The following is a 13,753-nucleotide window of genomic DNA, read 5'->3' on the forward strand; positions in this document are numbered from 1 at the left end:
CCCCATAGGCTGGGAAGCACAGAGAACAGGTGCACCGGTGGCGCAAGGGACGCCTCTGGGTGACCGCCGGGGCCCCTCTACAGGGACGGACAGATCCCTGGCTACCCTCCCCGTACAGTCCAACGGGTACCCTCCAATGGGTCATGGCGTCCCACCCTGCCCCTAACTGGCCCCTCTGTGCGGCGCGACACCCTCCGGGCCAGGCAACCACAGAGAAGAGCGAAGGGATAGGGCCTCCCGAGTCAGGGGGACTGAAAAGAAAGCGAAACTCGCGCATCCAGAACTTTCGCTTTCTCCGCTTCCGCGCACCATCCAGGCGGCTTCGCGATTCCCTGTCGCGCCGGGGTCCCAGCCGCCGCGCGCCCCAGACCTGGCCGCAGGCGCCCTGCATTCCGGACGGCCGGCGACCCCTGGCGGAGGGAGGCAGGGAAGGTCCCCGACGGCAGGCGACCGATGGCGGGGGCCGGGGGTCCCCTGCGCCTCCGCGACTGGCTGGTGGCGCAGATCGAGAGTGGGCGCTACGCGGGGTTGTGCTGGGAGGACGCAGACAAGACCCTCTTCCGTATCCCCTGGAAGCACGCGGCCCGGCAGGGCTACCGGGCGCAGCAGGACGCGGCGCTCTTCAGGGTAAGGGGGCGGGAGCGGCGGGACGCCGGGGCTGACCCGCGCGCTGTGTGACCTGGGGCCACCCGCTCGCCCCTTAGCCCCGCAGTCTCTAGGTTGCGGAGCGTGTTGTGCATATACGGGAGACATATACGGGGAACAACCAGCCAAAGGTGCGATACGAGCACCATCTGGACTCCCGGGGCCTCTCCTCCCTCCTCCCCTCACCCTCCCCCAGAAACTGGACGGCAATGACAGGATTCCCACAACCTCCCCCCTACCCCAAAAGCGCCCATCCCAGCAGCCTGGGAATGTGTTCTGTGCTTCCCCACACCAGCCCTTTTCAGGGACCTCCTCCTCCGGGGATGCCCTCCCTTGCCTCAGTCCTCATTGACTTCAGACTCCTTCTCTTCAACATTGAAATGCTGGAATCTCTCCCCTGAGTACTAAGCAACCAACTGCCATCAGCCCCCTCCTCCCCCCCACCGCAAACACCACAGCCCCTCCAGCTCCCACTTCTGGGGCCTCACCTCTCCTTTCACAGGCGGAAGGGCCTGGTCATCAGCTCTGTCACTCCACCCCCCCAGTTCCTGACCACACACACACACACACACACACACACACACACACACCAGCTCTCATATGGCTTCTGTCCTTCCTGCTAAAATCACTAGTTGTCAGATAAAGATCCCATCACTGTCATCCTTGACCCCTGGATGGGTCTGGGCCTGGTGGACCCTTCCTTCTTGAAACACTCTCACTTGGTTTCCAGAATCTTCCCCCACCAGCACTCCAGCTCCATTTTCCTCCTACCCTGCTGCCCCTCCCTTTCTCAGCTTGCCCCCTCCTCCCCTCCTCTTTGGGTGCTCTCAGCACTGCTCCAGGATCCCGCCCCCCATAGCTTACTCCATCCTCCAGGGCCTCCGCATGAGCCCCACAGTTCCCAGCCTCCCCTCCAGGCCCCAAGCCTGCTGGTCTAAAGGCCCCAGAACTCCAACTCAGCACCTCGTCAGTACCACACTTAACATCTCCCCTTGACAAACTCGTGTGTGTCCCCAAACGGAGGATGGCACCGATTGTCACCCAGACCCCAGGGGCCAGGCACCTGAACCCTGGCCTCTTCCCTGACTTCCAGTCTCGTTCCACTCTGTCCCCAAGGCCTGGAGGATCTCTCTATGGAAGCTTTTCTACAGTCCGTCTGCTTGGACCCATTCCCACCATCTCTCACCAGGACAATCCCAGTGACCTCACAGAGCGACACGCTTCCCCCTGCCCCTTACTCCCCCGCTTCAGGCTTCCAGGGAGATCTTCCTAAATGTAAATCTTGCCTTCACACTTCCCTACTCAGAATCCTTCTTAGGCTCCCCATTGCTCTTGTGAAAAAGTTCCAACTTCTTACCAAGACGTCAGAGCAGTGCGTGAACTGCTCCTCCCTGGCCTCATCTCTCCCCACCCTTCCCTTCCCTGGCTTTAGACCGGACCTGACAGTTCTTTCAGTTTCTAAATGCTTCACATCTCTCTCACTGTTAGACCTTTGCACTTGCTGTCCCCCTGCCTGGATATCCTCTCCTCTTCACCTTGACGTGGCCAACTGCCATCATGCTCAGCTGAAACGTCTCCTCGGGAGCCTTCCCTAATGCATTCATTGGTCGAATGCATTTATTAAGCTCCAACTCGGTGCTTTTCCTAGGCCATCCCTGATTCCTTCTGTTTCCTCCATTGGAACAACTTCCCCCACAACACACTGCCTCCAGCTACCCGAGTGTCGAGGGTCGTGACACTGAGCTCAGGGCAAGGCCCACAGAAGACACTCAGTGAGTGTTGAACAGGGGGTTACATGGCCTGTCCCGTAGGATGGCGAGCTGTTCAGAGGAAGGAGAGAATGCAGAATGCAGAGAAGGAGAAGCAGACTCCCTGCTGAGCAAGGAGCCCGAAGCAGGACTTGATCCCAGGACCCTGTGCCGAAGGCAGACGCTCAACTGACTGAGCCACCCAGGCATCCCGCTGGGAGTGTTCTCTGTAACATCTAATCTGTTGCTCCTGGATGCTTCTAGATGCTGCATAGACTCTGTAGTGGGCATCCATGACACACACACATCCCTATCCACTTTCACAGGGATGGACACAGGTTTGCTCTCCAGCACCAAAAGCAATGTTAGAGTAAATATCTTGCCTTGCCCTGCCCACGCCCCCAATGAGCCTTCGTGAGAATTCCTTTGGAATTGGAACTTCTGCTCACAGGGTATATTTAGACTTATTTTGACAAGACATGCCTGATTACCACCTAAATTCTCTGTACCATCCCATGCCCACCAACCGTGGCCACACCCCACCACCTCCCAGCATTATCCAACTCACAAAATATTTTGTTGGCTTAAAGGTGATAGCTCACTTTTTCTTTTTAAATCTAAGTAGGTTCCATACATGGGGTTTGAATTCACAACCCTGAGATCAAGACCTGAGCTAAGATCAAGAGTCAGACGCCTAACTGAGCAAGCCACCCAAGCGCCCCAATAGCTCACATTTTTATTCTGACACTAATGAGTTCAAGTACATTCTCATATGTTTGTGGCCTTCTGGCTTCCTCCTGCCTAAACCACCTGTTCTTGCTCTTTGATAAGAATTTTTTTTAAAGATTTTATTTATTTACTTGACAGAGAGAGAGAGAGAGAGCACAAGCAGGGGGAGCAGCAGGTAGAGGGCGAGGGAGAAGCAGGCTCCACAGCTGAGCAGGGAGCCCGACGTGGGGCTCGATCCCAGAATCCTGGGATCCCCAGGCACCCCGATAAGAATTTTTTCTTTAGGGGATGCTCTCTGTTTCCTGTTGGTTTGCAAAGTTCCGTGTATGTTCTAAAATTAGCCCCTTGCTGATTTCAGACATTGTCATTATTTTGCTTTGTCCTTGGGGGTGGTCAGGAAGGCATTCTGTCCCCCTGGAGGTGTTTTCCCTCCTTATCTCCCATTAGCTTCCACTTTTATCTCTCACCTTTGGCTTTGAAATCATATGGAGTCCACTTTGTATGGGGCAATATGTCAGGATTTAATTTGTTAGTTCTCCAGATAGCAAATCATGCCATTATTTTCCATCCCATCATCCTATTTTTTTTAATTTTTTAAAATTTAAAAAAATATATATATTTTAAAGATTTTATTTATTTATTTGACAGTCAGCAATCACAAGTAGGCAGAGAGGCAGGCAGAGAGAAAAGGGGAAGCAGGCTCCCCGCTGAGCAGAAAGCTGGATGCGGGGCTAGATCCCAGGACCCTGGGATCATGACCTGAGCTGAAGACAGAGGCTTTAACCCACTGAGCCACCCAGGTGCGCCCCATCATCCTATTTTTTTAAAACTGATCATAATTCACAACTTGAAATATAATTATTTCCAGTTAGCTGTTCCCAGCTGTTTTCTCTCATTAGACTTGAGTTTCGGGAGAGCAGGGACCATGTCTATCTTGTTCCCCATTTGGTCGCCTGCCCCTGCCTGGGGCCTGGCACACAGTAGGAGCTCGAGGAATATGGTTGGATGGAGGGAGGGAAGAACAGAGAAAAGGGTGAAGGGGCAGAGGGACAGAGGCCTGGAGGGAGAGAGAGAAGAGTGAGAGGCAAGGTAGGCCCCCCCTTCCTCTGCATGGCACCAGCCCCCTCCCCCAGGTTACCCCTCCACAAGTGCCCCTGCTCATCCCCAGGCCTGGGCCATACACAAGGGCAAACACCTAGAGGGCATCGACAAGGAGGACCCCCCCACCTGGAAGACCAGACTCCGCTGTGCTCTCAACAAGAGTGCTGACTTCTGTGAGGTGCGTGAGCGCAGCCATCGGGACAGCTCCAGCCCCTACAAGGTCTACAGGATCGTGGCCCACGGTGCCCATGGCCCAGGTACCATCTTGCCCCTGGCGGTAGTGGCTGAGGATGGCTCTCTGGGCAATAAGGACCTCACGTTGCCCATCTGTAATGGGGGGCTTAGTAAGCTTAAACTCATGGGCTGGTAAACACAGAAGGACCTGTAGACATCTTCCCATTAGAAAAAGAGGAAACTGAGGCCCGGAGAGAGGTGGGCCCCGCCTGAGATCATGCCGTGGTCCTCATGTGGGATCACCTCTGTTGGGGGGCTCCCGTTAAGGCTCAGGAAACAACAGCCTGTCTCTTGCTCCATCCAGGTGCCAGAGCTTGTGCTCCCCCTGAAAATAACATTCCACGGAAGCAGCAGGAGCCCCCTGGAGAAGTGACTGAGCTGGCCTGCGGGACAGACCAGGTCAGTTGTCCTTCAAGCCCTCCGCAGTCTTGCCAGCTCTGTCACCTCTCCCCTGAACTGCCCTCGGTGTTCTCCGCACTGTCATGTGTCCTCTGGCACTGTCCTCTCCCCCAGCTGCGCTCCTTCCCTGTCTGCCCCCTCCTCCACCCATGTCCCTCCCGCCAGCTCCACCTCTTCTTACCTGGGCCCCACCTGCCCCGCCATCTTCAGCTCCGCCTCCTGTTCCCTTCACCTCCATCATCTCTGGGTCCCCCTGTTCTCTCGTCCTCCGCCGTCTTCAGCCTCATCACCCTCTGCAATCTCTTCCCTGACATTCACCCCTGGCCCCTGTCATCATCGGGTCCACCACTCTGTCCCCATCAGATGCAGTTCTGGCTCTGCATTTCCCTCCCCTTCAACCCTTCCAGCCCTCTTGCTGTTGCCATCACCCCATCACTCTGTCTGGATCACCCCCATTATCACCAACCCCCCTACCATCTGTGCTTCATTGCTGTGTTCCCACTCCCCCACCAGCCTGGTCCAATCCACTGTCCCTAGTGTCTTCTTCACCATGCATTCCATATAATGTCTCCCATCTCTGTCACTTCTGTCCCCCCCACCTCTGTCACCTCTGTCCCATGTCTATCATCTCTATCACTTCTGTCATCATTCTATCACCTCTGTTCCCCATCCCTATCTCCTCTGTCCCACCATCTGCTCATTTGCTCCTTAACGCTTCCCCCCCAGCACAGTGAGCTTCATCTCCGACCCCATAGCCTCCAACAACTCCATCAACCCTTTACCTCTATGAGGGACAGGGTCTTGAGCTCTGAAACCTCAAAGTCTCTATTGATCCCAGCTGGCCTGCAGTCTGCCCAGACTTCCCTCTGCCCTAGTGAGGACAGCCTGGGAACACCTGTGGCCCACAGTCTCCTCTCCCACCCTCATAACCCTCTCTTCCAATGGCCAGGATGATTCCAGATCAACCACAGAGGATAAGGACACCAAGCAAGCCCCCAGGCAGACCCAGCAGGGCTCCCTGCCACCAGTGGCTCAGCTCCCAGCCCCTCTGGCTGACCACAGTAAGGAGCGGATCTCCTCAACCAATCCTGCCTCCTCTCTGTCCTCCTGCAGGACCTTGAGCTTGGGATCAAGAGACTCAGGGTGAGGTGGTGCCTGACAGCTTCCCCTCCTTCCCTAGGGTACCAGGCACAGGACCCTACACACCATTGGAGCCCCTTGCTCTCTGAGGACTTCAGCAACCCTGGTAAAAAATCTCAAGGCCCTCCCCTCTGACCAGTGTGCAGAACTGGGGAGAGCCAGAGGTCAGGGCCAGCTACCCTGTGTCTTTCCCTGAAAGTACCCAGCCCCGATAACAACAGCAGCTAACATTCATTGAGGACTTAGATTATGTCAGGTATCTTTTGAAGCTCTCCCTGCTGCCCTGTGAGATAGATACTACCATCATCCCCACTTCGTACTTACAGAAACCCGGCACAGAGGTTAAGAACCTGGCCCCAAATCACACAGTTGGTAACCCTGGGATAGTTACTAGTGGGTCACAGCTCCTAACTGGCAGTGAGACATCAGTCTCCAAAGGCCTGGCTGCAGAGCCCCCAGCTCTAACTGCTGAGTATCCTGCTTGACCCTCACATGGACCGGACTGTGTTGTTGTTGTTGTTGTTTCCATAAGCATTAAAATACTTGCTGGGAAGCAGGGACGCCTGGGTGGCTCATTTGGTTAAGCTGCTGCCTTCGGCTCAGATCATGATCCTAAGGTCCTGGGATGGAGTCCTGCACTGGGCTCCTTGCAGGGAGCCTGCTTCTTTCTGCGACACTGCCTGCTTGTGCGGGCGCTCTCCCTCTGACAAATAGATAAAATCTTTAAAAAAAAAAAATATATATATATATATATATATGTTCGTTGGGAAGGAGCCCCTAGAATCCCAGAGGTTAGGACAGGCCCTAAAGATGGCCCCAGACCCTATGCTTTTGACCACGGAGCTCAGCTACCAGTTCATTTATACCGGAAGCTGCTGCTATTTACTACTGGCATTGGCGCTAGTACGAGAATTAGAGAATTATTGTTCATCCGGAGGAAGCCCCCAAAACTCCTGAGGCGGGGGCAGGCAGGACCTGGGTGGGGAGAGGTCAGTGCTGGGGCTGCCAACCCTGGGCGCACCCCCTCTCCCCGTCCCGCAGATTGCTGGCTGCACGTGCGGCTGTTCTACGGCGGGAAGCTGGTGCGCGAAACCACCACGCGCGTGGCCGAGGGCTGCCGCCTGAGCCCCCAGGCGGTCACCGCGGCGGAGCGCCTGCTGGGGCAGCCAAGATGCATGGCGCAGGTGCGCTTCCCGGAGCCGCCCCCCGGCGCCCGCGTGCTGGAGCGCTTGCTGCGGCACCTGGAGCGGGGCGTGCTGCTGTGGGTGGCCCCCGAGGGCGTGTTCGCCAAGCGCCTGTGCCGGGGCCGCGTGTACTGGCGCGGCCCGCTAGCCCCGCACCGCGCGCAGCCCAACAAACTGGAGCGTGAACGCACCTGCCAGCTGCTCGACACGCTACTCTTCCTCGAGGGTAAGAGCAAGACGGTGGGGCCGCTGGCAACGTGGGACAGAGTGGCTGGGTGCGAGGGGCGTGGGCAAAGGCACGGGAACAGAGAAGTGGGGTACATGAGATGTGAGCGCCAGGGAACGGGCTTATGGATTCTGGGTTTGGGGTGGACGTTGAAACAAAGGATGTGACACACGAGCCCCAGGAGAGGGAACGAATACGGGCGTCAGGGGACCTGGGCACGATATAGACAAACTTATGGGGAGGGTAGGCACGGGGCAGGGTTGGGGCATAAGACTTGAGATGCTAAGCATAAGCTGGGCACTAGGGCACTGGGCACTCAATAGGTATAGGTGAATGGCTATGGGCTTGAAGTGGGAATAAATATGTGACGGTGAGCACAGGAGCACCAGGCACAGGGGATGCACCCTGGAAGTGGACACAGATGTGAGACATGAGACAGGCATAGGGATGTGGAAGTGGGCATAGGGCATGGGCACACAATGGGGATGTGGCCTTATCGGACATGGGCATGGGATAGAAGCACAAGGTGGGCACCAGCTAGGATTCCCAAGCCCCCAATCTTGGTGCCCATAGAATTGCGGGCCCACCTTCAGGACGGTCGCCAGGAGCCCGAGTACCAAATCCGTCTGTGCTTTGGTGAGGAGTACCCAGGACCGCCAGAGCAGCTGGAGGAGCGGCTCATCATGGCCCACGTGAGTCACCTCCCACTCCAGTGAAGAGTCACACCTTCCAGTCACCACTAGCAGCCCCTTACTGACTCTCTCCAGTCCCCAGCTCCTGACCCGATGACCCTCTGGTCTGTAGGACCCTGCACATATAGTGCCTGTGGGGTGGGACTGTCGCCAAGTGGTGACATAGGAGGCGCTAACTGAGAGAGTTAGCTCATTGCCCTACCCCCACCCCCACAGGTGGAGCCAGTCTTCGCCAGGGAGCTCTTCCTGCACTGGAAGCGCCACTACAGTGGTGTCCCAGCATCACCGACGGTGTCCCTCACCTGCTGACACAGCTGAGTCAGCAGTGAAGGGTCACTTGCTCCTCTCCTGTCGTCCCAAGTCAGCCCCCCTCCCGTGGGTGCGGACCCTACTGCAAACCTGCCCAAATTGCCAGTGGTCTTGGGGCTGCCCCCTACCCATTGGCCGGTCAGTGGGGACAGTGGAAGCAGATCACGCCCTTCAACCTCTCAGCGGCAGAGATGCAGCCCCCCACCCCCACCCCCTAGCATAGCGTGTGGGCAGAGGCCTTGCAGCTGGGCCTGGGAAGTCAGGAGGAAACCAAACTTGACCTTGAGGTTCTGGAAACAGCAATTAGGACAGAAACTAAACCTCATAGCTCGGGGAGAACCCAGCAAGTCTGTGGTGGTATACTTGAGAGCCCACTTACCTGCAACTGATGCATTATAAGGTTTGCTTAAAGCTGGGTTTACCGATAATTAGATCCTCAGGGATTAGAGTGAAGCCAGACAGTAACAGAAATGCCTGGCTTCTGAGGGGCTCTGAATTTCCAGACCCTTCCTCCCACCTGCCACTAGTCTCCATTCTTATGTGGGCAGGGAGGGATCTCAAAGCAGAAATTTGGCCTGAAATGGGGACTTGGGGGGTTGATAACTGAACCACCAATACCAGTAGATACTGTGTTTGGAGGAACTGAGGCTGACCCCCAAACACAGCCATAGGGCAGAAGCTAAGGGCAGAAGCAGGGGTCCAGCCCCTCCCCAGGCTCCTCTGATCATTGTAAACTGCAAGCTGTAGGGAGTCCTTGAGAATTGGGAGGGAGCCCCTTCAACCACCGTGAAGCCAGCTGACCCTGCCTTGGCGGAAAAGTCACTGTGTCCTGCCCCAGATATCAGACCTTGTTTCTGGTTCTGATTTCTGACTTTTTAAATAAGGATTCTCCTACAGACGGCAACATAATGAATCTCTTCTAGTGATACATTAATATGCTTTTATGGTGGGGGGGGCCATATGCTTCGACGAAGGGCAGAAGTCAATCAGATCACTGTTTCTTATTCAGCAAATGTTGACTGAGCACCCACTCAGTTTCCAGGCCAGTGCTGGACAAAACAGCAGGCCCCTGCTCTCTTGGGGTTCATAGCCTGTGTTCCATTGGAGGTCCAGTAACTGTCCCTATCCCTGCTTCTCTTCTGTAGAAGGTGTGGTGTTAAGGAGTTAGAGAATACTGGATTCAAATCCCAGCTTTTTCATTCACTAGCTGTGTGACCTTGGGCAAGTCACTTAACCTTTCTGAGGTATAGATTCTCCATCTATTCAAAAGAAGCCATGAAGGGGCGCCTGGGTGGCTCAGTGGGTTAAAGCCTCTGCCTTTGGCTCAGGTCATGACCCCAGCGTCCTGGGATTGAGCCCCACATCTGGCTCTCTGCTTGGCAGGAGCCTGCTTCCCTTCCTCTCTCTCTGCCTGCCTCTCTGCCTACTTGTGATCTCTGTCTGTCAAATAAATAAATAAAATCTTAAAAAAAAAAACCAAAAACAAAAACAAAAAAGAAGCCATGAAGGCCTGCAGAGCAGGGTTGCTCCAAGGAGTCAAATGCAGAGAGAGAAGGCTAGTTGTTGGGCGGCTGACATGGAGAGTGGCACACAGTAGGTGTCCTCTGACTTGGGAACGTATGGGTGGGAGAACATGGAGTAGGCTATCCCAACCTCCAGAAGACCTGACTGTCCTAAGCTTCGCTGGCCCAAGGGTGTGGCCGATGGGGAGCCTCAGTTCAGAGTGATAATCCTGAATCATGTCCAAACCCTTCCTCTGCGCTAAACTCTTGGGGGCTGCTGGATGCTGTGTAAGGGGGCCTGTGGCCTCCTCACCACAGTACGGCAGCTGAAGGGTCGCCAGCTGCAGTTTAGAAATGGGAAACTGAGGCTCAGCCAAAGTCAGGGACTTGCTTGAAACATCTCCTGGAGGAGTAGTGGGGGAACGGCTCTGCCCAGATGGCGGTCCTTCCCACACCAGTCACTAGAGGGCGCGGATGCTCACCATAAACAGACGGTTCTCCCCGCCTTCCAGCGGAGGCCGTCAAATGCCCTGGAGCTAAGAGGGTAAGAATTGTCTGACCCCGGGTGCTGCACCCTGCTGGGAGTAGAAAGTAGACCCCCCAGGCCTGAAAGAAAGAGAGGAGAAAAGGGGAGCTGAAGGTGAGGGCTTGAGGACCCCTGGGGCTTTTCCCACGGTAGGGGGGAGTTATTCTCCAGCTCACCCCTTTGAATCTACCTGCCTAGTCTCTCTCCTCAGCGTGCGTCTGTCTGTCTGTCTGCCCTCGATCTCCTGTGTCTGTTCTGTGTCTCTCTCTACATCTTCCTCTCTCACTCTCTCTCCGTACACTGATTTCTCTCTGTGATTCTTTCTCTGTGCTGTGTGTGCATGTCTGGCTCGGTATGTCTCTGTTCTTTCTGCCTCGGCTTCGTCTCTCTGAGTATGTCTCTGCCTTCACAGTTCCTCTTGTTAGGTCTCTCCCTCTCTGTGTCTTTCTCTCTGGTTTTCACGGCCACTGTCTCTTTTTGTTTCTCTGTCTCTGTCTCGCTCAGTTGCCTGTCCTGTCCCTCGTAGCCGCCACCGCCCAGCACATGGAGGCTCTGGATCTCGGTCCCTTCCCTCCTATCTCCTCTCCCCAGACAGCAGGCTCACAAGCTTCCCAGTTCTGGCCTCCCTGCCCGCCCCTCTCAGGCCTGAGGGGAGGGGGGACGAGGGAGGAAGGGAGGGCAGCCTGGTGGGCCCACCCCTTTTTGCCTTTCCAGGCTGGGAGGCTGGGCCAGTGGGCCTTTTAACAGGCCCCGGGGAGGCTGTGCCGGGCAGACACCAGCTCCAGACGTCGATGCCTGGCCCCTCCGTGGTCTCAGCAGCCACCAGCCCAGCCAGCCCAGCCCAGCATGCAGCAGCAACAGCCCCTACCCGGGCCCTTGGCCCCTGCGGCCGAGCCGACCAAGCCCCCCTACAGCTACATAGCTCTGATCGCCATGGCCATCCAGAGCTCCCCGGGTCAGAGGGCCACACTCAGTGGCATTTACCGCTACATCATGGGCCGCTTCGCCTTCTACCGCCACAACCGACCCGGCTGGCAGAATAGCATCCGCCACAACCTCTCGCTCAATGAGTGCTTCGTCAAGGTGCCCCGCGATGACCGCAAGCCGGGCAAGGGCAGCTACTGGACGCTGGACCCCGACTGCCACGACATGTTTGAGCACGGCAGTTTCCTGCGCCGACGCCGACGCTTCACCCGGCGAGCAGGTGCCGAGGGAACCAAGGGCCCTGCCAAAGCACGCCGCGGACCCCACCGAGTGGGCAGCCAGGATCCAGGAGCCCCCGATGCCTTGACTGGCAGGCAGTGCCCATTCCCACCAGAGCTGCCAGAGCCCAAGGGCCTAAGCTTTGGGGGTCTGTTAGGGGCCTTGCCAGCTAGCATGTGCTCTACAACCCCTGATGCCGGGCCCCGGCCGCCCACGGAGCTCAAAGAGATGCCCACACCTAAGCCTACAGGCCTGGGGGAGCTCCCTGTGGCCCCCTCGTCTTCCCCCTGCCCAGCATTTGGCTTTTCTGTGGGCTTCTCTGAGGCCGAGGGTTTTAGCAAGGCCCCCACGCCCATCTTGACCCCAGAGGCGGGCATTGGGGGCAGCTACCAGTGCCGGCTGCAGGCACTGAATTTCTGCATGGGGACCGATCCAGGCCTTGAGCACCTCTTGGCCTCAGCAGCCCCCTCTCCGGCACCACCCACCCCTTCAGCCTCACTGCGGGCCCCACTGCCCCTGCCAGCTGACCCCAAGGAACCTTGGGTTGCAGGCAGTTTCCCTGTCCAGGGAGGCTCCAGCTACCCACTGGGGCTGACCCCCTGCCTATACCGGACACCAGGAATGTTCTTCTTTGAGTGAAGCCAACCTGGCCTCGGGCAGTCCCTGCGGGGGGCCCCCCGCCAACTACACCCTCCAGGCTGAGCCTGACTCAAGGATCTGGGGAGCTTTCAAGGGACCCAGGCCTGGCAAGCCAACGAGCGGGACAGGAAGCCAAGATTGGAGTAGTGAACACTCAGCCAGCCCCCGGGGCCTCCGGACAGACTTGAGGGAGAGGGGAGGCAGGGCCTTCTTGGGATTTACTCTGTGGCTCTCAGGGCCAATAAAACCCGTGTGACGGTGAGGGTCAGCTTCATGGATGGTTGGGGGTTGAGGGCCGGGGCGCCTGGTTCTGTGTGCGGTGGCTGTGGTTGTGGGATTGCGGGGACCCTGGGTGGAAATGTCCCTTGTGAGACTTCTTTCTCCTGCTGGGGACTTTCTCAGGGAGTTTCCCAGGAAGGTGGAGGAAGGGGGAGCAGGGAATAAGGAAGAGAGGAAAGTGTGGCCAAGAAACACCCAGCAGGGGGTGGCGCTGGGCTGGCCTGAGGGGTTAATTCTCCAGTCCCAGGCTCTTGTCACTCTGCACCCCCCCCCCAATTTTGAGTCGTCAGAATCACTGTGACCGTGTGCGGCATTTATTCTGTCCTGGGTTTCTCTGTATCTTTTCACCGAGCCCTGTGCAACTTGGAATGTTATCCCCACTTTTACAGTGGGGGAAACTGAGGCTCAGAAAGTTTGAGGCTCACTAGATCTGACTCCAGATGGCAAATGAGTGGCTATACGCCTAGCCTCTGTCCCGCAGTCTGAGTGAGGACACGGAGTGGTGCACAGGGTAGGAGCAGAGCTGGGGGTGACCCCCAGAGCAGGAGGGGCTTTTATGAAATCCTGGAAGACCAGTACAAAAAAGGCACCTTGACCCCTTGCACAGACAGGGAAACTGAGGCTCAAAAGGCAGGTACCAGTCCTCTTGTCTGCATTCCCCCACATGAATGGGAATGTGGAGCCCCCAGTTCTCCAAAGGCCTCCTGATGACTCTTTAAGAAAGCATTTCTGTCATGAGGGGAGTGGGTGGCTATCCTGTGTATAGGTCAGAAGTGACGGAGCCCTGACCTTTGGCCTCTTCTAGCCTCCCCCTTGGGCAGAAGCAGGAGAAATGGGTATACTCATGGCCTCTATCAGAGGAACAGACTCAGGGACCTGAAACCTCCCCGTCCCCACACCTTTCAATACCAGAGTCGCTGAGGCAAAGGGCTTCCTTCTGGAACCTCCATCTAGATCCTGGGTCGAGGGAGAAAAGAAAGAGGCCAGGGATACTGAGGGAAGCCCCTTTCTGGCATTTGGTGTAGAGGCCTGATGGGTCTTCCGTCCCATGAGGTGACACCCCGGGGGCTGGAGACCCCTTGGTGGGGCAGATAGCCCAGTCCCTCCAGAGGCCCTCACTCAGGCAGGCGGCCATGCTGATTTCAGTCTCTGCTGCTCCTTCCTCTCTCAGCAGGTCCCCTGGGGCCTGGGCGGAAG

The 13,753-nt window shown here is 56.8% G+C and overlaps 2 protein-coding genes across 2 annotated transcripts; both read left to right on the forward strand.

Annotated features, from left to right (window-relative positions):
- Positions 1-453: 453 nt before the first annotated feature.
- On the forward strand, positions 454-9,436 carry LOC122915371 (interferon regulatory factor 4-like). Its single transcript, XM_044262189.1, has 7 exons — positions 454-627; positions 4,291-4,480; positions 4,762-5,196; positions 6,037-6,102; positions 7,038-7,406; positions 7,980-8,098; positions 8,315-9,436. The coding sequence occupies exons 1-7, from the start codon at positions 454-456 to the stop codon at positions 8,405-8,407; spliced, it is 1,446 nt and encodes a 481-aa protein (XP_044118124.1). The 3' UTR covers positions 8,408-9,436.
- A 1,304-nt stretch (positions 9,437-10,740) lies between these two features.
- FOXS1 (forkhead box S1) lies at positions 10,741-12,539 on the forward strand. The gene has a single exon (XM_044262346.1). The coding sequence runs from the start codon at positions 11,282-11,284 to the stop codon at positions 12,275-12,277; it is 996 nt and encodes a 331-aa protein (XP_044118281.1). The 5' UTR covers positions 10,741-11,281; the 3' UTR covers positions 12,278-12,539.
- The last annotated feature ends 1,214 nt before the right edge of the window (positions 12,540-13,753 follow it).

The sequence above is a fragment of the Neovison vison genome, chromosome 8 (assembly GCF_020171115.1).
Source record: "Neovison vison isolate M4711 chromosome 8, ASM_NN_V1, whole genome shotgun sequence".
NCBI classification, from domain to species: domain Eukaryota; kingdom Metazoa; phylum Chordata; class Mammalia; order Carnivora; family Mustelidae; genus Neogale; species Neogale vison.